This window comes from Lissotriton helveticus, chromosome 3_1, assembly GCF_964261635.1.
Source record: "Lissotriton helveticus chromosome 3_1, aLisHel1.1, whole genome shotgun sequence".
NCBI lineage: Eukaryota > Metazoa > Chordata > Amphibia > Caudata > Salamandridae > Lissotriton > Lissotriton helveticus.
Window position 1 is genome coordinate 1857095453 of NC_136061.1, and position 26553 is coordinate 1857122005.

General features: G+C 46.9%; 1 protein-coding gene across 1 annotated transcript in view; it reads right to left on the minus strand.

Moving 5' to 3' along the window:
* The window catches only part of TALDO1 (transaldolase 1), a 110244-nt gene that overhangs the window by 64360 nt on the left and 19331 nt on the right, over window positions 1-26553 (minus strand). The window contains exon 3 of the mRNA XM_078682811.1: window positions 18420-18527. Coding sequence (XP_078538937.1) covers window positions 18420-18527 — 108 coding nt within the window. The remainder of the gene's footprint in view (window positions 1-18419; window positions 18528-26553) is intronic.

The following is a 26553-nucleotide window of genomic DNA, read 5'->3' on the forward strand; positions in this document are numbered from 1 at the left end:
GCCCTGCTTCAAAGAATTGTTGAAGGTAGCGTTAGGGTACAGGCTTGTGCCCTGCTTCAAAGAATTGTTGAAGGTATTTTGCGTGACTATCCTTGAAAAGTAAAAATCCTTGGACCTCTGTCCGGCTGGACAAGTCATAAGTCAATATAGTCTCCATTGTGTCTATATTCATTGGTGTTCTTACATTATACATACAACATTACATAACACAAAGAGCTTACATGACACCGGCCTCAAATTGTCAAACGTGAGGATGCACGGTGCCCTCGCTGCAGACTGGTTGGAGGAGATCTCATACACCTGCTGGGGGCATGCAACAAGCTGGCTGCATATTGGGAGACTATCAACACAATTAGTGAGTTGCACTGACCGCACAATGGAGTGGAATTGGGAGGTGTGCTTACTGGGGCTATACCAGAGGACTAACATAAGGTGACAACCCACTTTATAGACATGGGACTCAGTGGGAAAGCGCCTCATTACTAAACAACGGAAGTTCCCTGACCCACCGTCAGTGAAGACATGGTATCACTCCATGATATGCTGGGCGCAAGCAGAAAGCGTGGCGCTCCGGCGAGAAGATACCACTGGCATACCCAAGACAGCCATAGCATGGGATACAATACTCAGACCTCCGAGGCACATTGTAGGAACACTTGAAGACACAGGGGGTATCCCAAGCAACAAGCAGGGCACAAGAGCAAACAGAGTACCTCACAATAGCTAGTTACACCCCCCCACCCGATGGCCACCATTTCAGAAGTGGAGCAGGGGCAGTGCACGCACAGCAACCCCTGACATACACCCAAGATACCATGCACTAAAATTGGGACACAAGAAAGAAGGTGTTGGCGAAGGAAGGGGACTGAGGCTTATGACATGCAATGTAGTAACACCATCTGCGCTCAATATAATATTAATAATTCTGTGAGATTATTCCCCTACCGCTTACCCCCCCCCCATCCCATTGTTCACCCCCCCAAGAGTATGTTATTACAAGGAGTAGTGTGTACATTCTAGTCGAATATTTGAAGAAATATTACGTTATAGCAAGTGATGTACACATTTAGGTACCAGATACAGAACTTGCAGCAAATAAGTCAAACACTGGTGGCAAGTAGTGACCGTAAGAGATGCAAATATGCAATTTCAGTTGTTTGTAAATGCTATTACTACATGGCAATTAATAAAACAAGGAAATAAAACAAAAATATATATATATTTTCCAACAGGCTCTTCCTGTTGCTTAGCACATTTAAAGCAACCACACAGAATTAGAACAGCACAAATGCCTGTTGCCAACTAAAACAATAAAATACAAATGTACATTATAGTAAAAAGTAGCCTAAGAATCTATCACCTACATTATGCGCTACGCTAGGAGAGCATGGAGTAGTACAACTACCCACTAGAGTTTTAGGGAATCCGCACACTGCATACCTGTTTACAGGTAGAAGCTGCAATTATCAGTCGTTGGGGAGGCTGCGTTACTTGCGAAAGGAAAACACGTCACATCAGCTCCTCTTGGACTCTGCTCAAGATCAGCTTTAAGGGTAATGCAGGACCTCTTGTCAAGTGGAGGAAATGTCAGGCCTTTTATACCATATCCTATTCAAGATTTACCAGATCACCTTAGGAACGTCTTGCATAACTCTGGGGGCACATCAGACCCTTGCAGTACAAGAAATTCCCATAAAGGTAAAAATACAACAATTCAGACTACACTGTTTTGGCTATTCTTGTTGGACCTTGAAATAAGATAAGGCACTTGAAGACTGATGTCACATTAGGTGTCTTTTCAATGTCACTGTCTGAGTAGCTTGACACGTTCACTGGTTCTTGGCAAGATCAGGACAGAGTCAAGGGAAAAGTGCAAGTCTTGGCCTGCTCAAAATTGAGTCAGACCTTGCGATCTTAAAGTCATCCCAAGCTTGTATGTCTACATTGGGACATCATATGGGCAGAGAGCCATTTCATATTTATTTAGGAATTCTATAGATAACCAATCTCAAACGGTATGTCATATGTATGACTGGAGTTTACATAAATGTAACTTCATAAAAGTGTGAGTACATAAAATAGCAAGAAGAAATGCAATAAGATGTGATTGATACGCTTTTCATCTTGCAAGCAATAAAGGATCAAAAATTGATAACACGAAACGCATCATAAAAGCATTATGCCAATTAAGCGGGATGCATGATGGGACAAGTCTCGTTTAGACCTTCATTTTCATCATGTGCTTGTTTGCACGTTCTTTTATACCTTCGTAGAAAGTTTAACATTTTAGATATGTGCAGAAGTGTTACTATCATGTCTGACTCCGACATACGCTGCCATAATTTACTGTTATAGACTCGGACAGAACATGGTGGAGATTTACTGTGGAAGTTGGTATGTTTCTTTTTTCTCCTACAGACACGTACATGCATGTAAATAAAGGACACATTTAACCGCTTCGCTGCTAGGGAATGGCCCTGGGCCATCCGACGCCCACCGTGACGTAGGAGGGCCAGGGGATGTCAGACGCATGGAAGCCGTTAAAGCCATATTTGTTTAGTCTTGTTAAGAATTTACTGTCAGCAAGTGGTGTCGAATTATAATAAATTAGCTAAAATAAATTGGATATCAGATCCTTAAAAAAAACACAGGTTTCTGACCATTAGAGGGTTTTGCGATAGGGCTCTCATTCTGTAGTTCAGCAACTAATAGCCAAGTCAGCGGAGACTCCAGGAGTGGTGCAGAGATGTACCCTTCAGTCTAACAGCTGTTGCCTAGGAACGATAAGCAATTTGATATAGAATATAGCTAAACCACTATTTTTTTAAGAGAAATATGCTAGGCAATCCACCCAAGAAGAAAAAAAAAACTCAATTTATAGTTTTGCAATTGGATAGGGTGTTAACACGCTTAGAACTTACTATGCCAATTGTTCAGGCAATGTCACAGCCATTGAAATTGCTGCTACCATGCAGACCACCCACTCTGGAAGCCATCAGACGCCCCACCACAGGACTAATGATCAGAGCAGCATTAACACCCATCCTCAAAGCTTCCATTAATTGAGTCACAATTCCGGACGCCTGGCAACATGTCACCATCACGCCCCTGCTCAAGAAGCCATCTGCTGGCCCAGCCATCCTTTCAAACGACAGAACCATCTCCATCGTACCATACCCAGCAAAGGTCTTCAAGAAATAAACAGATGTCTCGCCGACCACCTCAGCAACCACCAGCTCCATGACGCCATTCAGTCCGGATTAAGGCCCAGCCACAATAGAGAAACCGTGCTAATCGATGCCACAGAGAGCCATGTGATCCTTGACAGAATACACAATGGCCCCCTTTCAGCAAGCTTCAGCATGGTCTCACTCCCCAGCTTGATCATACACCTGCATGAGATTGGCACCCAAGGACCCCGCTCTCCGCTGGATCTACTCCTTAACACATAGGAAGGAAGCCGTGAGCCTGGAACTTTAGTCGGAATGCCACAAACTAATCTCTGGAGTGTCAAACGTTTCATCGCTCAGCCCCACCCTCTGCAACTAATACAGGTTACCCTCTGGCCAACGTCATCCATGCACACAACATAAAATGTTCTATGCGGACAACACAGATCGCCTTCCAAGGCAAGACCCCGCCCCCCGAAAAACTAACAAGTTCACCGCCTGCATGATCGAAATACTAACCAGATGAAGCAAACTCTCAAGATCAACACCAAGAAGACGTAGTAGCAATCTTCAGCAAGAAGACCTCACCATGGGACTCAAACTGGTGACCAGACCGACACCAATGCCAGGAAACACTGAATAATCAGTGACAGATAAGTGGACAGGAATGCACAAGCCAATGCAGTTACAGAATCCTGCTCCTAAAATCTGAAGATGTGGAAGAAGATGGTCCAATGGCTCCCAAGCAACATTGGAAAAACGAGCATTTGCAATAGGTCTCGCATTACTGATAGTTTAAGGTATTGGCGTTGCACATCATAATGCAACACCAATAGCTCATAGTGAACCAGCACTGCATGTCTTGGTGCAGTACTGGAAGCTTCTCCTAGAGGTCCCTAGTGAGCAAGGCACCAGCACTGCTGGTCTAGGTGCGGCACAGCAAGCTGCTCCTAGAGGTCCCTAGTGAGCATCATAAACTTGGCAGATCTGGAAATCCACCCTACCCATATCAGCGAGCCGATCGGCGCCCTACCCTCTGCCACAGCAGACCACGTGTGGGGGAAACCTTGCATCCAAGCGCCTGACAAACCAGCACAAAGACATTGCCTGGCCAGCCATCCAAGGTGAACTTCCCATGAGAGCCTTCATGCATGCAAGAGGACTAAACCAATATAAGTCCTGCCTGAGAGGGTGCACTGCAGACGAGACAACATACCATCTCTTCTGGGAATGCACAGGACCTACTGAAGGCCACAGGCACGGAGTTTAGGGCATGGATTCCTACTTCATGCATCACCGGACTCTGAAATATGGTTTGTTACCAGGGACACATGCATTAGGTGACCTCCAGGGCTGCTGGAGGCTCCTGTGCTGTTCAAAGAGGTTATTTTTTCCAGTAACAGCCTGGTAGTAGGGAAACAGGAGACATCAATCCTGGTGGGCAATAAGATTATCCACAGCCTCCTGCGGGAATACCCTACCCTGGACAGATCAGATAAAGATGACGGAGGACCCAAAAGGGGTCCCTTTGTAACCTAGCAAGGGGTGCCCTGGAGGGGGCCACTAACCTATTTTTGTCCTTTTTTCTTTAACCCAGGAACTAGTTGGAGACAGGGGAGAAGGCGGCTGAAGATGTGAGTAAATGTAGTGATTTACTCTATGTATTGGACTAACGTGACCTTCTCCCTTCACAGATAAAAGATCAATAGGATAGCTTGCGCACTTGTTGCAGAGATGGTTCCTAACGACCGACGAATAAATAGGGTGTTGTGGAAGGTGAAGGCGGCTGAAGATGTGAGTAAGGAATATGCTACTTACCAGTATGCATCTGTTCTTGGCATGTAGGGCTGCTGACATATCTGTGCATAGATCGCCGCCTAGTGTTGGGTCCGGATGATTGCACATTGTGGTCCTGGAAGAGTCCAAGTATCACGAGATAGGTGGCTCCTCCCCTGGACTACAGTGTGCATGGGCATCCTCTCCATCCTCAGATTGTTTTTCGCCATTGTGGCAGAGATGGATGGAGTATAGTACAGCAAGAGATGTCCATGCAAAGAGTGAATGCTGCATCTGCGACAGGCACCGGGGAGGTGGGTGGGCGATATGAATGTCAGCAGCCCTACATGCCAAGAACAGATGCATACTGTTAAGTAGCATATTCCGTTCGAGGCATGTGGGCTGCTGAATTCATATCTGCATAGAATGTATAGCAGTATCGCCCTTAGCGGTGGCTACCTGTGGCAGCTGCAGCAGTCTGGAAAAGAGTTTTGAGAACAGCCTGTCCTACAGCAGCTTGCGGTTTTGAATGTACATCTACACAATAGTGTTTGGTAAATGTAAGTGTGGTTGACCATGTGGCTGCTCTACAGATTGTGTAAGGGAATGTTACCTAGGAAAGCCATGGATGCCCCTAGCGCTTGTGGAATGCGCCCTAGGGGGAACTGTTAAGGTGCGTTTTGCTTTCAAATAACATTTGGATGCACTTACCGATCCATCTGGCTATACTGGATTTAGAAATGGGGTTACCTTTGTGTTGCGGTGAGAAAGCAACAAATAACTGTTTTGTTTTTCTAAATGCCTTGGTTCGATCTATGTAGTATAGCAGTGCTCTTTTGACATCAAGAGTATGCAAGGCCCTTTCAGCTACTGTCTGGATTTTGAAAAAACACTGGCAGTTATATTGCTTGATTTATATGAAAATGGGATACCACCTTTGGCATGAATTTAGGGTTTGTTCTGAGAACTACTCTATTTGCATGTACTTGAATGAATGGCTCTTGAATAGTTAGGGCTTGCAGCTCACTAACTCTTCTAAGTGAAGTAATGGCAATAAGGAAAGCCACCTTCCAAGTAAGAAATTGTAGTTCGCATGAGTAGTTGTTCAAAAGGTGGTCCCATAGTCTGGTTAAAACGACGTTTAGATTCCAGACCGGTGAAGGTGGGTGCTTTGGGGGAATTACATGCTTAAGTCCTTCCATAAATGCCTTAATTGCTGGCACCCTAAATAGTGAAAGGTGTTGCCTATTTTGCAGATATGCTGCTAACGCAGCTAAATGTATCCTGATGGATGAATAGGCTAAATTGCAACGCTGTAGAGGCAAGAAATAGCAAATGATGTTTTGAGTAGAAGCATCAAGTGGGTTAATGTCATGGTTACTACAGTAAATGACGAAACTCTTCCACTTTGCTGCATAACAAGCTCTGGTGGTGAGTTTCCTTGCCTCTTTGATAATATTCATGCAGTCAGGAGGCAAGATGAGGTATCCAAACTCTAGGACTTCAGGAGCCAGATCGCCAGGTTGAGGGTCTGGGTGTTGGATTTCTCCATGGCTCTGAGTTAAAAGATTGGGTGTGAGTCGCAGTCTTTGATGAGGCACCACTGACAGTTCTAGGAACGTTGTGTACCACGGTTGCCTTGCCCATGTAGGAGCAACTAGGATCAGTGTCAGCGAATGTTGGCGCATTTTGCGTGCCACCAGCGGTATTAACCGCATGTGCGCGGCGGCTTTTCCCGCTTACGTGGCGGTTTTTAAAAATGTGCGTTACATGACGAGCTGAGCTCGTCATGAGCGTACGAGAGGCGTAACTCATGACGAGCTCAGTCAGTCATCAGCGTGGAAGGGGTTAATGGTGCTGGGGGAAAAGCGTACGCAAAGTTGCCTGACCAGTTCATCCATATCACATTGCCCTGCGACTGCGGATGTGGGAACCTGGCAGCAAAGTACTGGCATTTTGCATTTTTGCTTGTGGCAAAGAGATCTATCTCCGGCTGTCCCCACTTGCGGAATAATGGTTGGAGCACTTTGGGGTGAATTTCCCATTCGTGCATCTGTTGGCTGTGCCTGCTGAGCAGGTCGGCTACCTGCTTGCCCTTGCCTGGGAGGTGTTCTGCCATGAGAAACATGTTGCTCTGAATAGACCATTTCCACGTTGCTGGATGTAATACATAGCTGTCATGTTGTTCGTCCGGAACACAGCTTTGTTGCCTAGGTGTGTCTTGAAAGCTTTTAGTGCTAGAAAGACTGCCATCAACTCCAGAAGGTTGATATGCATTTTCTTTTGCTGTGCAGTCCAGAGTCCCTGTACTGTAGTGTAGGACATGGGCTCCCCATCCTACTAGGGATGCGTCTGCGGTTAACACTATTTGTGGGACAGGCTCTTGGAACAGTCGTCCTTTGCAAAGGTTTTGTGGATTCCACCAATGCAGAGAGTTGTATGCCCGACTGGTCACCAACACTAGGTCCTTTAATTGCCCGTGAGCCTGGTTCCACTGCCTCGGTAGGCATTCTTGGAGCGGACGCATATGTAGTCTGGCATGAGGGACTATGAATATGCACGAGGCCATCATGCCTATTAGCTGCATAAACACTTGAGCTGGTAGTGAGTGTTGGGGTTTGAACTTTTGAATCAACGTTTGCATTCCCTTGATCCGTGCAGTGTTGGGATATGCTTTTGCTGCCAGTGTATTTATTGGTGCTCCCAGGTACTGTTGGACATGGGCGGGTTGGAGATGTGATTTTGGGTAGTTTAGTGAGAATCCTAAACTGTGCAGGAGATGTATGGTTTTTGACATGTGGTTGCACATTGCTGGGCTGTCGGCACGTGTATTAGCCAGTCGTCCAGATACGGGTACACATGAATGTGTTGCCTTCCGAGATTTGCTGCCATTGTAGCTAGACATTTGGTGAACACTCTTGGAGCTGTCGTGACACCAAATGTAGGACTTTGAACAGGTAATGTTGTCCCTGAATGGTGAACCTTAAATACTTCCTGTGAGCAGGGTGTATTGGTATATGAAAGTATGCGTCTGAGGTCTAAGGTTGCTAGGAAGTCTCCCTGGCGGCGCAATGGTAAGACTTGTTGGAGTCAGCATGTGGAAGTGCTCTGACAATGTACAGGTTGAGGGGCCTGAGGTCCAATATTGGCCTGAGAGACCAGTCCTTCTTTGGAATGAGGAAGTATAGGGAGTATACTCCTGTTCCCGGATGTTGTAGTGAGACTGGTTCTATGGCCCCCTTTTGCAGCATACTGATGACCTCTTGCTGTAGTAGCGTTATATGTTCCTGTGACATTGGACGGTGCACGGGTGGTATGTTTGGGGTGGTGGTGAGGCGAGTTCGAGGCAATAGCCATGTTGGATAATTTGCTGACCCATTTGTCTGTGGTGATATTTAACCAGACTGGCAGAAATGGTTGTATTCTTCCCCCGACCGGTGTTATGTGGTCTGGTGGTAGTTCAAGAAGTCACTGCTTTGAGTTAGTGGAGGATCTATTTGCATTGCCTCCACCTCTTCCCTTGGTATGGTTTCCTCTGTATCCACCCCTGTTGGTGTTTGTTGTGTGTGGATTGTGTGTTACTTTTGTAGTTGGAGGTTTGCTGTGATGTATTACTTCACGCTCCTCCTCTATAATTGGAGCGACGAAAGGAGCCCCGTTGTTGGGACTGGAGAGCTCCCATAGACTTCGCAGTTTCCGCATCTTTTTATTTTGTCCAGAATTGAGTCAACTGCTGGACCAAATAAAAAGTCTGGGTTGATCGGCTGATTAAGAATTGTGGATTGGACTTCATTTTTAAAGCCAGATATGCGAAGCCATGCGTGTCGCCTTCGCAGCACGCTTGTATTGATGGACCTGGCAGCTGTGTCTGCCGCGTCTAGTGCACATTTAATTGAGGCATTGGTGATGAGCTTTCCCTCTTGAATAAGTTAATCTGCCTGCTGTTTGTAAAGATCAGGCAAGTGTTGGAGAATTTCTTCTACACCGTCTTAGTGCGCCCTGTCATATCTGGCCAACAGGGCCTGTGTATTGGCTATTCTCCATGAGTTTGCTGCTTGAGCTGCCACTCTCTTGCCTGATGCATCAAAGATTTGACTACTTGTCTGGAGGTGCGGCCTCTCCAGTAGTCTGGGAATTTGCATGTTTCCGTGCGTTGAATACCACTAGGGAATCTAAGGGTAGCTGCCCCTTGATGTATGTTGGGTCAATAGGTGCAGCCCTATATTTTTTTCCGATTCTAGGGTTTATGACCCGTGCCCTCGCAGTGTCCTTAAATAGGTCACTTGCATGTTTTAATACACCTTTTAACATTGGGAGTGTCTAACGTGCCTCTCAGAGGTTGTTAATGTATCAAAGAGGAAGTCTTCCTCAATAGCATCAGAGTGCATATCTACATTATGATAGGTTGCTGCTCTGTCGAATAGTGAATTAAACGCTATTGTATCCTCTGTGGGTGGCTTAGTTGGGTATACTGCAGGGTCTGTAATGAGCAGAATCCCTTCAGTGTCCCTCCACCCCATGGCTGTGAGTTTGGCTCCGCAATTGGGTTTTGTGGATAACACTAGATCTGTGTCCTGATCTTCATCTGGGGTGTAGTCAGAGCACGCAGGTGAGGTTGGGGCATAAGGAGTAGTAGGCATAGCTGGACTGATAGGTTCAAAGAATAAGGAGTAGGTTGCACAGTCCCCTCTTTCTTTAGGGGAATTTTAGAAAAGTCTTCCTTTGGCAGAGGTCTTTTCTTTTTTGTATAAACAAGTCACTTTACCAGTCTGTGGGTCAATGTACAGTTTTACTGGTCTTCTGTGGAAGGATCTGGATGAATAAGCTCTTCTTTCACAGTCTTTGGTTTTGGTGCTGTAGCCTTTGGTTTGTCTTTTTTCGGCTCAACGCTTTTTTGGGGTCGACCGCGAATAAGGAGTAGGTTGCACAGTCCCCTCTTTCTTTAGGGGAATTTTAGAAAAGTCTTCCTTTGGCAGAGGTCTTTTCTTTTTTGTATAAACAAGTCACTTTACCAGTCTGTGGGTCAATGTACAGTTTTACTGGTCTTCTGTGGAAGGATCTGGATGAATAAGCTCTTCTTTCACAGTCTTTGGTTTTGGTGCTGTAGCCTTTGGTTTGTCTTTTTTCGGCTCAACGCTTTTTTGGGGTCGACCGCTTTTGGTGGTTGGATCGGTTTCTGATGTTTTGACAGGTTGTCGGCTGAACGTCTTTGGTTGGCTTCACAACCTTTTCCGGACCGAGCGGTTTGGTCGGTTCGACAGTGTTTAGGTGTTTTTGGTTCGATGCCCTTTTTCGGCTCGATGGGCTTTGGCTCGACCGCTTGACTTTGGTCCACCTTCGGTTTCGATTCTGGTTCGACTGCAGTTTTAGGCGTAGGCCTCGTGCTTGCGTCGACTTTTTTTTTCCCCCTTGTCGATACCGGAGGCTGTTTTGCTAGATTCGACGTGCTTTTGTTTCAGTGTCGAAGCGACGTGTTTTGGCTTAGAGGTGGACTCGGCGGCTTTCGACTTAGAGCTAGACTCAACAGCTTTGGTCTTCGATGTCGACTCGACGGTCTTTGGCTTCGAAGGTTGTATTGGTACTGTGGCCTTCGGGTCGACGCCCTTTGGCTTAGTTACCTTCGGGTCGACGTAATTCGGTCCGAAGACGGTAAGTTTCGGTTTCGATGGAACCGATGATGTATATCGTATCTCAGAGGGCTCTTGGTGTGTGTTCTTAGCCGGGCGGTATTGCGGGACTATAGAACGAGGTTGTAGATCTCGGCTAAGGCCTGCTGGCGATGCCTTGACCTGAGTCTCTGATAGAGGTGTAGTGTCAATATGGGGCAGTGTACTCACAGTTCGCCCCTCGTCGTTATCGGAGTCGTCTTCAACCGCTACGATGTCCTGATCATAGTCCTAGAGATAGACGATTAGTACTCCCTCTTCGGGGTAATATTGGGGTAATATTCGGAGTTGGGCTCAGAGTATTCTCTTTCGTCTAGATCAGAGTCTTCGGTGCTCGCTAGATCTACCTCATCATCGAAGATGTGCTTGGGCGTCGACCGTTGCATTTCTTGCCTCGCCGCCCGTCGAATCCGGATAGTCTCTCGATCGGAACTGGGCACAGGCTAGGCAACTATCTTAATTGTGATCTGGAGATAGGAATTTATTGCACACCGGATGCTTGTCTGTGTGCGGGAACTTAGAGTTGCACTGCGGGCAGTACTTGAATGGGCTTCGTTCCATCGGCGGTCGGTCCACATGTTGTCGAGAAGGCCTCACGGCCAGCGCTGAACAATACCGACGGTTCCGAAGGCCTTTTGAAAGGTTTCTTGATTCCGAACTTGGAGATTAGGAAAGTACATCCGAACCCAATGGCAGAGAATAACAATCTGAGGATGGAGAGAATGCCCATGCGCACTGTAGTCCAGTGGAGGAGCCACCTATCTCGTGATACTTCGAAGACTCTTCCAGGACAACAATGTGCAATCATCCGGACCCAACACTAGGCAGCGATCTATGAACAGATATGAATTCAGCAGCCCACATGCCTCGAACATGTAGTTATTTACTCTATGTATTGGACTAACGTGACCTTCTCCCTTCACAGATAAAAGATAAATAGGATAGCTTGCGCACTTGTTGCAGAGATGGTTACTAACGACCGACGAATAAATAGGGTGTTGTGGAAGGTGAAGATTGATACATCTGAACCAGAAATGACACCATGACAAAAGGAAAAAAAAAAACACTTTATATATTCTACACATTACCCATAATTCATTACAGTATCACAAGTATGTTCAAATAGCTATGTCCATATATACAATTAGTAGTTTTAAATCTGACAAACATTTATATTCATTGCAAGCTTCTCCCAGAGGTCCCTAGTGAGCATCAAGCTTGGTCACATATGGTACTCCCATAATGCACTGCATGCAAGACAGTACCACAAGTACATTCAAATAGCTATGTCCATATATACAATTGAGAGCTTTGAAATGTGACAACACAATTATATTAATTCCGATTAGTTTGTACTCTATGTTGAGCTGATGAAGGGAAATTTATAGAAGGTCTAACAATTGTGAGATGTGCTAGTGAGCAAAGTAACCATTGCCAACCTTGTTTAGGACCAAGTGAGTGTCCGGTCTGAAGGCCTTTAAGAAAATAGTGCCTTGAGGCTGTAATTAAAACCTAGGGTGTTACACCACATGTAAAGGGGGGTGTCAGGTTACAAAAAGAGACAGGGCGATACTAAGGAGGAACTACAATCAAAAAATGTATAGAGCGCGCTACTCACCTGTGGGGGTCTCAAGGCGCTGGGGGAGGGGGGCCTTATGGCCAATGAAAAGCCAGCATTTACAAAGGACAGGGACCAATAAAAACGTGGGCGGGAAGTAGGGGGAGCTTTATGCACACCTTTAATACAGCAGGTCTGTAAGGTGAGACCTAAAAAGAAAAAAAATCATTCATGCCCTGGTCACCAGCAAATAGGACTTTGGGAACACCCTTCATCAGGATCACAAAGCAACTCACTAGAAAACTGCAAACCACACAGGACGCAGCAACCAGGCTCATCCTCAACCTCCTACACACAACTTACTTAATACGACAGAGACCGAGACACCTTAAACTTCACTTACCTGAACAGTCACATTTCCTCTCACCAAACACACCCCTCCATTCCATAGGACTCCTACTTGCATGCAAACACAGAACCAAGTTACTAGGACAGGAGTGCTTATATAGCTCATAAAGTGCAAAGTTTCCTATACCGATTACACCAAACTCCTCTTTTCCCCTAATGGAAAAAGACAACCACCACCAGAGACAACTTAATCAACTGCATGACCATGGAAGCAGACTAGATACAAATCAACTGCCTGCAGCTAAACTCCCACAAGACAGAAGTACTAGTCTTTGGCAACAAAACATCCCCATGGGACTCCACCTGGTGTCCATCTGAGCCAGATGGAAGACCCACAGGCTAAGCCAGAACCCTAGGGAATCATCCTAAACAATAAGCACAACTTGATGGCTCAAGTGAACACAGCATGCCCCTCATGCTACCATATCCTACGCATGTTAGGAAAGATCTTCAAATCGTTGTTCCTATGATATTCTGAGGCAGTCACGCAATCGCTCCTTACCAGCAGGCTGGAGTACGGCAACCCTAAGAGTGAAGAGATTTCGGCGCAGACTCCAGACAGTCCACAACACAGCTGCATGACTCATACCGCACCTCAAGAAGCACGCTTCATTGTCTCCACTTTCACAAGCGCAGCCAATTAAGAAAAAACTAAACCGCCTTTTACACATGCATAGAAAGCCCTACATGATACAGGACCTGCAACCTGCATACACTTCACCAACCCACCAGACACTTAAGCTCTGCCTCTCGCACAAATTCCCTGCATCCACAAAAGCAAAACTGGAGTTCGCTCATTCTTCTACATTGCACCCAAGACATGTAACAACCTTACTTCTTCAGCAAGAAGCTGAAGATCTGGCTCTTCGTATAAGCACCTCAGGCTCACAGACCTACACAAGCACTTGGATACCCCAGGTGATTGGTGCACTAAACAAGTCAAAAGAAACATAACAGCCTCTCCCTTCACATCAGAGCCTCTGTCGCCCTTCTTGGATTCCTCAAAACAATTGGAGCAAAGCTGGAAACCATGGAGACATCCTGCTAGAGTTCTGCTGCTCATTGGGCCTTGGTCATCACTTAGAAGTGCCCAAAGCCGGCTAACTGTCAAGAATCTGCTTATGTAGTTGGTGTAACACCTGGAGAATGCGGAGGAACCTTCGAGGTGGCCCTGCCCGACAAATGAGACTGTGCAGCTACTCTGGAATCAGTGCATTTGTCTGCCCCCAGATTGAGGGGCTGCACATAGCAGTCAGTAATTTTGAGAGTTTCCCTGCCAGCTGGCCTCGAGCCCTGGCTGTAGGAGCAGCATATCCACTGCTGGCACATGCCATCAGAGAAACTGCACAGTACGCACTGGGACGCTACAGTCTACCCACGTATCTGTCACAGTGAGGGTTAGAAGGGGCTGGAAGGATGTGGGTTGACATTCACCTCTTAATACAGTAACTCATGTGCTCTGTGCGAGGCATCCAGATTGCCTGTCCTGCTGGACCATAGCCTAATCCCTACCTGGCACATCTTTCATCCGTTCATAGGATCTTATGGGCTCTCTGTTGCACGTCAAAGTGAAGGCCACCTGACAACTACTCTTCTTGCAAGCAGTCACCAATACCAAGGTGCCTGCTGCTGCACACTGGGGTGACATGTTAAACAACCCACCGTCCACATCTTCTACTGCAATGGAAGCCTTACTCTGCGAGCCATCCAACATAAATCATTCAATGGGCTCCATAAATGAAGCCATGTCCAAGAGAGGGTGGAAAGTCCAATCCCCAAGGTACAACATCGCCTCCTTCAACCATAGGCTGGATAATACAGACGCCAAACGGAAATACATCAAATCCAGACTTGATTTACCAGAATGGTCTCCAAAGATATGGGCCCTGAAGCAACAAAAGACATCTGTAGCAGGCACGATTAAGTGAGAATCACTGGAGACTCCCAAAACAAAATATAGATTGATCAAACGTGGATTGCAATACTCAGTTAAACTCCTTAAACAGACATTAGCCCCACAGCTGTAAAGAGAGCTACATGGTCATATTTCATGCTGCCTCTACATCAGAGGTACCCTGGCCTATTTTGGCATTTCTTCTACGGCATAAGCAGGCACAGCAGAGAGATATCACTGCAGCTAAGAAACATTGACCCTCCCAGTCGGAGAACCCCCAAATCTTACTCTGGCAGACTTCTCTCATGATAAAAATCAAACCAATTAATATTATACTTTGAACACTTCTGGACTTTGCTACTCCGCCTGTAAAATCAGGACATTTGCTATGGCTTTCTAAGGCTGGTGGGGAGGTTGAAAACCATTGATGGCAGCACAAGGAAATAGGACGAGTCAGAAAATGAGGAAGTTCTTGGATGCACTGGATGTTCAATATAAATATATAGGAAAACCATAAGGCGTCGCTTCAACCAGCACACGAGAGGCACGAACTGCCAACAGCCAAAGCAAACGTCAAAGACTGGAAAGGGTCACTCAAAGGTGGTTGTTGGCAATGAAAAATTCCACACAAAAAGTCATGGTACAAAGAGACTTCTCTTGATCAAAGATGAAAACTAAAAGGAGACCATGACTACTCCTAGTCCTGATTCACTTGAAGTTGTGCAATTGAATTTATGGACAACTGGGTTCAGTGGGATGTTACGCCACCCTCCCCATCTTCCCCCAAGGGTGGGTGGGGAAATAGAGTGACATGCACCTTCTACATTGCATGCTTAGGTTAAGATCCAAGAGAAGGCACCCAGAGTTCCAGCTACTGGGGAGTGCCCAAGCCTGGAAGATACCCTGCTTTTGCTTGTAATGACTCTTTACGCATGTTGTGTATTATTGCCTACTAAGAGGGTTGAGCAGTGACTGCTGAATAACAACCTCAGGGGACATTGGTAACTGACAGGAAATGGGTTTCATTTGTGTGTGTCTAGGTTCACACTCCAGCAGCTCATTGACTGGCTCCCAACAGCCATTGGTAGGTAGACTTGGCATCGCCTCAGACCCACAGTTACAATACTCTTTAGAGAGTTAAAAAAAAAAAAACTTGACAGTGTTAATGTCCTGATAAGGAACAAAGCTATCACAAGGATAGCAGCAGACCTACATCTGTTTTCTGCCCCTTTGCCCGCCATAGACCCTCTCATCCTCCGGAACCCCACCCCCTTGCTATATTGGCTAAAAGCCTATTCCCCTTAATACGCTGCCACCTTTGCGGCGTATCTCTCAATGTGAACGGCCCGAGAGATAGTATAAAAATAAAATAGTCAATTCTCAAATCTCAACACCTGTATGAGGAATTTGTGCAAGAAATTGCTTTATGGACACAGCCTTAAAAACTGAGAAAGGAATGGGTGGGCACAATGTGGAGTCGCTATCCTCTTACATAAATCCATGGAAGTTTTCGCAAAACCTAAGATACTGAATGAGACGTTCATGATCTGCTTCATATAGGCACCAGTGGGAAATAAATATGATCTCTTCCCACCCTATCCAGACTCCTCCATTCTCTGGTAAAACCAAGATTTTGATGGGGTGACTGGAATCTACCCCTTGACCCACACCTTGATAAATCTGGTAACCAGAAACTGCTAGATCCCTGGCACTTGACACGCCCATGCGATATGTCTTGCGTCCATGTTACGGACTCCAATATAGGAGTTTGTGAATTTTTATACCAGACATTTTTTATATTTCTCTGCTGAGAGATTACTAATTAATATGAAATTAAGTACTAGGTTTGTGTACACGGTCATTCCTGTATATCCTTAATGGTACAAGATATGCAAAGTTAGAAAAACAATGGGGGAAAAAAAAAAAAACATGATCTGGCTTTGTTTAGCCCAGATTATGGCAGGTTGGCTAATTGAAGACAACTGCTCCGGACCAGAATACTCGCAGGCGATCCTGCAGTTTACAAAAATTCACATAACATGCATTGCTGCTTTTATTTGCTCATCCAGCGTGGTTACCATTAATGTTTTTCTCAAACGTTAGTCTAGTGTATAAACTATTTAAGTTCATTCCCTGTTTTTAGTGCAATTTAGAGTGTTTTTACAAAGTGTTTGGTGTTCCACTGGGTCCCTAAACTCATCTAGTGGGACTGATCTTGACCAGAACACACTTCCTGAAGTGCTGATGAATGGGCTGTGTACAGGTCAATCCAACTGGGTTTCTAGCTCCTACTGATGCAATGAACTAAGTTGAGGGATGTGGGGTGGATGGGGCTAAAAAGCTGAAATCTGCTGCTGGGAGAGTGGTGGTGCAAGGGACGAGCACAGCAGAATGTGCAAGTCACTGTTTGGAGGCAGAGGTATTCTTAATTTGGACAACTCTAGCCTTCATGCTGTTCTCCCACACACAGTGTTGCATCCATGTTGCCATGCCCTTCCCCAGTATTGCTTCCCACCCCCCCACCCAATCCCCCCCCGCCCCACACCTATTGCTTACATGACGCCACACTCTAGTCATTTGTGACCCCACCCACCCACCTCTTTTAACTTAATCAGGTGGAGCCCCCGCCATACCCTATATGGATACCCTTTTATCCATGTCATGTGGATGACTGACCAGAGAATCAGAACGAACAAGTAAACAAATTAAGATGTGGCATATATTTCTCACCATTGAGATGTGACCACCCATTTATTTGAAATGGCCGGTGGAGCATACTTAAGCATAAGACAACTCAGTTTTAGAGAGTTTTGACAAGCAAACCATCTTCCTTTCCATGGAGTTTCACACTGGTGGTCTGCTGGGCATAGTATGAAGCAAAACCAAAGTGGATGATGGACTGCTTGTTGAACATTGCAAGCACTCACCCCAGGTCAACTGATCTGGGTGTAATCATCATCATTCTTTAGCTCACTCCGCTCCCCAGTTCAGACATGGCTATATGCAAATCAGTCTGACCCTAAGTCTGCCCTAAGTGGGATGGGTATGGCCAGACGTGGGTCCCTTGCTCACTGTGCCACTGGATTCAAGCTAGCCTGGCTGAAGGGTAACATACCCGGAAACCGGTCCCAGGATGATAGTTTGCGGTCCAGGGAGGACCTGGCACGGCACTTCGGTCTGAACTGTTACCATGGGGCACAGTGTCAAGACTGATTTGCATATGGCGGTGTCCAAAGGGGGGTGGCATAGTGGGCAAAAGACGGCCCCCCACATACGCCGGGGATGCCTAGTTTCACCTTGGAGATACCCATTAGGGACCATCTCACAGGGAAAGCCAGGACGGGTTGCCCAGCGGTCTACAGCGCAGAGATACTCCTTCGGGAGTCGATTCTAGCGCTTTAGAAACCCACAATTAAGTGGTGTATTTAGCATTACCCAATATTTGGGGTTAAACAATCGAGCATGAAAAAGGTCTTGCTTAATACAGTTTCTCCATATAACAGAATTACAGCAGCATTGTGTGCATGCACTTGCATGGAAAGGTTATGCACACTACACTAGCAAACCCAATTTCACACCATTCATGTAAAGAATTAAATAAACTGTTAAGAAGTCCATCTTAAGGGCATCCAATTCCAAAATTGCATCTGGGTGTCTGCTTGCGAGGTTGCAATCTCACTTTGTGAGAGACTGAGAAGACAGATTAAAGTCCAGTGATTAACAGGATGTATGCATTTGAGGAGCTAAAAAAGCCTGTTTGAAGCACAATTCTATGGGACTAGACTTAAAGACTAAGTACAATAGAAGTAAGTAGATGGAATGGGGATAGAGTTGGGGCTTATGCCCACTGTTGTGAGCAGGTCTGTGGGATACACTACTGAGTAGTAATTGCCAGAGGTTTGGTTTTAATCAATCTCATCACTTTACCTAAGAGGCAAAACACTTACCGAGCATCTACTTCAGTTGACACCCGACCTGGAATCTTCTTCAGGATTTCCACACCAAATAAAACAAATAGCTTGTCCACAGTATTAGTAATTTTCTCATCATCTGACCTGTTGAGAAAAATGGTGTTACTTTCAGCAAGTATCATCTTTGAGAGGCAAAGCTCATGCAGTTTCTCTAGTTAGTAAAATCAGCTTAAATGCAACTTCAGGCTAAGGAAAGCAAGTCAAATCATTGCAAAGACTGAAGAGGCAAACAATATCAGAGGCCTGCAATAATTTGCATAAATCCATTACATAATGGCAAAGGCTGGCTTTTTATTCCAAAATGTTTTACATCAGGCTTGTAGGTTTGAATTAAAAGTATAGATGTTGAATTACTTATGGAGACAAATTCAGCTATTCAATCCTGCCAAACCCTTAGAGAGAAACCTTTTACAGGGTATGTGGCACACAGTGAAAAGAAACTTGTGGTTTTGCCATTGTATGTGCAAAGATGTGACAGTCACACTTCAGGAATGGAGTTAATCCTTCTTAAACAGGATAACTTAATTGCCATTGGCCACATGGTAGAAAGAATTCCTTATTCAAACCAGGCCAAAAAGGAACACATCTGGAGGGGGTGTGATCAAAAGACAAAGGGAAAGGCTGCACGGTAGCAGCGCTCCGCTGTGCCACTCGATTAATCTGAAATACACCATTATACCCGGGCTGGATTTTCAAGTTACCGACTACCGGGCCCGACGTGGTGCCCTACAAGCAGACGAGAGATGACATTGATCAGAGGCACCCCCGCACCAAAATACTCCTTGTGTGTTCTGGTGGCCATGACGACATCGGAGTGCCCCGCTGATTCCCGGGGAAGGCGATCTGACCGACACCGCGGCCTAATTGACGAGCTGGCCCCAACACAGGTCACTGCACCGCACCTCATCTTCGACAACAACAGTGCTGGCGGTGAGTGCGCCTCCAGTGCGGCTTCTTCCCTGTGATGCTGGAGCGTCCCTGAAGAGCAGACATCGCTACTTCCTGTGGCTAATGTGTGGCCTATGCTCACGAGCGCTGAGAGCTCCAGACAATCGGGAGTCGGATTACCTGCGCCCACAGAGACATTTCACTGTATAAGCTGGGCGCAGTTTGAGTTATAGTCTGCGCCCGGCCCTTGCATCAGGCCTCCTGGAAGGTACGACAGTGCCTTGATCATCCAGATTCTCATTCAGTGGGGCCATGGGAGTGCTCTAGCCCGGCAACTGTACAATAAATCCTGCGGGAGCAGTGAATGATCACCCCCTCTACCTGAACTCTGCATCTAGAACTGTGGGGGCATCAAAGGCCCTGAACTGATGCTCCTTTAGCTGCCTCGGTGCGGAGTGCGAATGGTGGGTCTGGGCTGCTCCTAGGCTCCGGTGGGGGATAGCAGGGTCATGGCCTGCCCCTGGAGGGCCGTGAATTGCTCCATGTTGTTCCTGGCAAAGCTCCAAGTCGAGTCAGAGGATGAACTATGGTTCTTCACGAGGCCCGAAGATGCGTGGGACTGGCTTGACGGCTGACGAACAGTTGATAAGCGCCCTCACAAACCTGCGGGCGATGCTGGTAATGCTACTGACAAACTCCAGCGGGTGAGGTCCCCGCCTGATAGCAACTTGGTGGCACAGAGCCCGACGGGGAGAGTGGAAGATCGGCAAGTAAAGGTGACGGTCCTCTTAAACATTGACTACCAGAGCATATGTCTGGTAGCTGTTAATAATAAAGAGGGGCTACCCTTTTGACAGGAAAAGGATTGGGTCAACAATTAAGAAAGGGAACTCTTGACAAAGGAGATGTTTTCTGTCTTGATAGGATTGAAGTTGGTCCATTTTTTAATCTACCTGAAGGAACATCCAGCAAAAATAACATCTTAGGTAAAAATAAGTAGTACACTACGAAAAAATTGAGGAAATAATTTTAATGTCAGGGGAATTAAAAATAAGGTGCGCTTTCTCCTAGAATAAACAAGAGGAAAACAAACAAAATATCCCTATGATATCATAAGAGCTGAAGACAACCTGCTCCAAAGACCGTTAAGGGAGTTCCAGGAAGGAAATACAAACCTGGGTAAGAACATAGAGTTACCTGTGGGTGGGACTGTATGACCAAGAAGGGACATAGATCTAATTGCCCTGGTTATAAATCATTCACAGCCCATAGCACCGGTGTCCTACAAAGCAAGTTGAGGACGCATCATCCTAGCGATAAGGATATAACACGCTTGGTATGTCTTCCCTTTCAGTAATACTAAGGTGTGGGAACTTAGTACTACAGGGGACTGAGGGAATATAACCAGATTACAGTGTTGTGGGGTTACCAAATAGTAGGGCATAAGAGGTAAAATGTAAACAAATCAATGTGCAATTGTTCGATCAAATATTGGACCTAATGGAATGTATTGTGACACGTCTTTTGTAGATATCATTTTAATGATAAAGTCCTGAAGAAGGTGCAAGATTGTTTGAGGCACCGAAACGCCGCGTCTTTTAAATATAGCTGGTCAACCGCCAATACGAATGTGCATAAGATGGTTTTGATGAAGTAATGTGTTTTTAAATCTTAAAACAAATGAACGAAACTTAATTTTGTGTTTGCAATATTTTCATGTTATTATTGATCTGACAAATACAAAAGGTGTAAACTTGGTAACCTACACAAAGATTGAGTCCCTCCCACTTGTGTAAACGCCCCCTATGGGAATTTAGCATTACAAATCCGTTGCCAAACTCAGGAGAAGGAGTTTTTTTGTTTTCTCATGTCTGGTAGCTGTTACTGCATCCAGGGTGCCCCACCATATACATGGTTCCAATACATAAGAGTACCTCTGGACCCAATTCTGCATTGTCCTTGGCTTTGGTGTACCAAATGTTCTCTCAACCACTGCAACAATTTATTTGCAGTGTCCACATACCAGTTTAGGAGATCAGCCAAGGCTGTTCTTGTACTCATGAACTGTTGCCTCAGGGAGTGGGGTTGTTCATGTACCTGATGTTGAGGGAGGGTGACAGGCACTCTGCAAGTTGGGGGTGGCTTTATACCGGTTGTGCAGGGAGGCGGGGGGGGCACGTAGGGGTGGTTAGTTCCTTCTACTTTAGCAATGCTACTCGGTTTTCCTTTTCGCCAAAGGGTCCAATTTTTCTCTGCGCCCATACACTGACTGAACCATTATATGCTCACTGCCAGGATACAGAGCCCTTACAAAGGGGAGTGCTGGGGATATTTAGAGATCAATGCATGTGCCTACTCGTTAAACAACTGGACCCCGATCCACCTTCACGTGCAGTGTACCCCCCCCCCCCCCCCCGACTTCGCGGCCCGGTGCCAGGCTCCTGACCTCACCCTCTGAGTTCCGACAGGTTCTTCTCCAACCATATCACCCACAAGGCGTGGCACTCAGTATTAGGTTTCGGACGTGGAAGGTTAATGGCCTGGGTGACAAGATTAAGCGGTGAATAGTATCGAAATACCAGATGCGCCAGGCGCTGGATATCGTACTGCTCCAGGATACTAATTTGATTGGGAACTGCAGTGGGGCGCTGAATAGATGGGGATATCAACTAGTTGCCCACTCAGGGTTTAATCCTGGTTCGAGAGGGGCAGGAGTATTCCTCCGTAGAGGTTGTCCATATGTGATCCACAGGACTTGGACAGATGAGCTGGGTAGGTATGCAGCATTATCTGGTACCTGGGAGGGGCAGACTCCACGTCGTATCCATATAGGTCCCCCCTGGGTTACAGCGTACCACGTCGTATCCATATAGGTCCCCCCTGGGTTACAGCGTACTACGTTACAGGACATAGGGGCGCTTATACTGGACCTACCCTTGGGTGTACTAGTGTTGGGGGGGTGACTTCAACTTCACAGTAGTTGGCGCTAGGGGACGCCTCCCACCCAGCAAGTACCCCCTCGGGGTTAAGCCCGATGGCTTAACCCGAACATCGTTCAATTCACGTTTCAATCTGGGGGTGCACAATAGTCAATCCCTTATTGACCACATGTTCACGCTAGCCCAAGATAATCATTTTTTTCTGAGTCGCGGGGAATCTGATCACCCCCCCAACGTAAAGTAAAGTCCACATTTGTAAAGCGCACAATCACCCGTAAGGGTCTCTAGGCGCTGGGGGCCATCGGGAAGATTAAGCGAGCTATTGCCCAGAGTCACATGGTGCTGGGCTAACCTGCCGCCGGAGCCGGGGATCGAACCGTGGTCCCCAGATTCCAGCATCAGTCGCCCTGGCCGCGGCGCCACACCTCTCCCTGTGCACAAGTTTAGCCACTGGGCATACCGGGTGCAATGCTACTCTCTATTAGTCCTTGGGTGCTTAAAATACCCTACATTAGGGAAACATTGCTTAAAGACACGGACCATTTTACGGAAAAAATGGGGTCAGTCTCTTCCGCTTGTGTATTGTGGGGGAGCGTTTGGTGCCGTCTGGACTACCGGCAACTATTGACGGAAGCTGCTACGTCGCCCTACCTTGCTACTCTCCACAAGATCTGCTACGTCGCCCTACCTTGCTACTCTCCACAAGATCTACGAACGCAAAACTCCTGGCCTGGCTGGAAAGAAAGGAGATGCCATCCAGGTGGATCCACTCGATTTCTGATGGGAACGGTGTGCTGCTCACTGACCCCAGAAGATTACCGAAGCATTCGCCGCTTATTTCTCATCGGTATATACTACTGCCGAGAGTTTCAGCCCCCTTGGCTGCTGACCTTCACGCGACTATCAAAGTTGCGGCGGAACTGTGCTGAACAGCGAATCCCTGGAGAGTGACATCACGGAAACTGAAATTCAAAAAGCTATTCAGGACAGCCGATCAGGCAAAGCTTTGGGACCTAATGTGCTCCCAATTGAACTCTTCAAACCAGTGGCTTCTAAGCTCTCTCCCCACTTATTGTACACTGAAAGTTTCGAACTGTGTATCCTTCAGACCTTCGGATTGCCTCAATTGTGGTAATTCACAAACCAGACAAGCCAGCCTATCGGCCCACATCCCTCCACTCAGTGGAAGCGAAAATTGTAGCCAAATTGGCCAACAGACTTATCCCTCATATCACCGATTTGGTGCATCCAGATCAATCCGGGTTTAAGCCAGGAAGGAATACAGCTCTGATCTTGCAGCGGTTGAACGGAGTCCTTGGCAGATTAGACACTATTATGGAAAATGCAATCCTGTTGTCATAAGAAGACCACTATGGCGTTGGACACCATTGAGTCGGATTTTCTCTTAGTGGTTCTGGCTATGATGGGTTGTGGGGCCAATTTTAACAGATAATTCGGCTGCTTTACACCAAACCAACGGCGCATGCAACTGTTAACCACATCTCCAGCGATTTTCCATTGCAGGGGGGCATGCGGCAGGGGTGCCCTTTGTCGCCCCTGCTCTTTGCCCCATTGTTGGAGCTGCTGGCTGTCTGGATTAGGGGTGACCCGCAGATAAGGAGACTTCGGACCACAAAGATTGCATCTCGCTTTATGCGGATGATATCCTCTACTTGGCCTCGCCCACGCTGTCCCTCAGTCGAGTGCTTCACATTTTCCATAGAACTGGTGCCCACTTGGGATACATGATCAATTGGGCTAAGTCCCAGCTCTATGTGTTTTGGGGGGGATCCGCCACTTCGCCCCAGGGGCTACAACATACTTGTGGCCTCTCAGGGATTTAGGTATCTCGGCATCTTAATTAGCCCGGACCCGTCCTTATTCTATGAAACCAATCTACTGGGACCCCTGACCCGTTTGAAATCCGATGCTAGTAAATAGCAATCTCACTCTTCTCGGGCAGGCGGCACTCTAAAATGCTTGCCCTACCGCGCTTTCCGTATATACATTACAAATTACCCCCAATGTGATCCGTCGCCTATTTCTCCAGTATTCATAATGTTGTGTGGGGACTGCTATGGGAGGGACAGGCACCACGTATAGCCATGAATAAACTTACCATGGGATGGTATGATGGAGGTATTGCATTGCCTGACATGCGTCTATTACCAAGCGTTGCAGCTGGTGGCGGTCAAGTGGGTATGTGGAGAGTATGACGATCCAAACTTCGTACAGGCTGTTGGGATATAAATCGAGCACTTTACACAAACCCCTGTAAGCTTCATCTCACGGGGCCCACTGCGTGCACTGTAGAGGTCTGGCACGGAATCACTAAGAAATGGGGCTGGCACACCAGGCTCACAAAAGCCACGCCACTCTGGGAACCGGAGATGCTGGGTCAACTTCGTAAATGCCCTGGATTTGACAGGTGGGATATGATAGGAATCTCAACGGTGGGGAGACATGTGGGTGAAGGGGAAACTGGCCTCTTGCTGACCATTTAGCTCCCACCGAGACTTTGATATCTCCAGATCAGTCATGCCATCTCAGCGCTCATGCCCAAGGAGCTCACCATGCCTGCTTCCTGTCCACTGGAAGACAGATGGATTCTGGACCCTATGCCCACAAAAACGATATCCCTCACTTATAAAAAAAAAATAAAAACTGTTAAATAGCTTGACTGAAGAAGCTTTATCTGCGGACTCCTTTCCCCCTCCCTCCTGCAGCCCTGGACCACTCCCAGCCGAGTATGGACGCTGTGGAGATGGTCCCGGGCATAGAACAGCGGCGGCCATATTGAGTGTGGCTTGGAATCTTCGTGCTCCAGTTGCGCATAAAAGGGGACGTCCATGCCTCCGCGCAGAGGACGCGTTCATAGGACGTGCCCGGTTCGCACGGGAGTCGTGTCAGATTCCTGCCCGTCTGCACCCGGACGGGCCCAGGGACGCTGTTACTTCTCTTACTTATCCTCCCTGTCGTGAGAAATTTAAAAATCCGCAGAAATTTACAATCTGCACAATGTACCTTATCCCCTGCCTGCCTAGATCGCATCTCATCACTGGGCATCGCGCGCACAGTTCCCCTCTCACCTCACTGGCCAGCCCTCAGCACGTCTGAATATTAATGACTCGTGCATACGTGTGTCATACTTAAATACATGTTCATTCTTAAAACATCAGGCTGACCTCTTTATCCTTCTCACCGATGAAAGCCCCGACATTCTCCTAATTACCGAAACCTGGCTGACAGATGACGCCCTCCCTGACATCCTGGCAGCATTACCCCCAGCCTACTACATGCTCAATATGAACCAGCCTCCCGGCCGTGCTGGTGGAGGGGTGGCAGCTGTCATATGGAAGGAGCTCAAATCTATCTCTACGTCCTCCTTCACCCTTGCGAACGTAGACAACCTCATTATCAGCCTCGAAACAGGTGAGGGAGCTCTTACTCTTATTGTCCTCTACCGCCCCCAGTCTTCTATGCCTCTGTTCCCTGCCACTTTTAGCAAACAGCTAGCTAATTTGATCACTTCATCTGCCCGAGTCGCTATCTTTGGCGATTTCAACTACTGGTACCATGATAGCGACGCCGGGCCCCATGCAGCCGAACTGTTTAAAGTTCTTTCTAACTTCAATATGAGCCAACTTGTCTCCTCCCCACCCACATTAGGGGTCATATATTAGATCATATCTGGACCCACAAGCTCACGCTCTCCTGTGATCACCCCCTGTATCTGGTCGGATCATCATATGATCGACACGGTGATTACAGTCAGGGGCCCATGTCAAAGCTCCTCCCTTGGCAGGCGGGGTCGCTCGTAAATGGAGTACCCTTGATTCGCAAGGTTCTCTCCTTCTTGGCCGATACCCAACCTCCATCGCGCAGTACCGCAACTGTCCAGATCCTGGAGGACGATTTCTCCAACTAGATAACAAAAGCCAGCGATGTTTTTGCCCCTCTCTTCAGATTTCCCCACTCCCGTCATAGTAAATCACACAGGTGGTTCAATACCTCCCTGAAATCCCAGCAGCTGAAACCTACGTCAGGCGGAACGCAGGTGGAGACGTAATTATTCACCGACTGGCAGAGGCATATGTCGCGGCACGTAAAATATATAAAAGCGCAATCACAGCAGCGAAATCCTCACACTTCTCCGAAAGGATTTCCGCTGCACCTAATAAGTCTAAGGAGATTTTTAGAATCATAGGTGAGCAGACGTCTGATGCCAGAACCCTCCCTTCCCAGGTCCCCACCCAAGAGTCCTGCAATGCTTTAAATAGCTT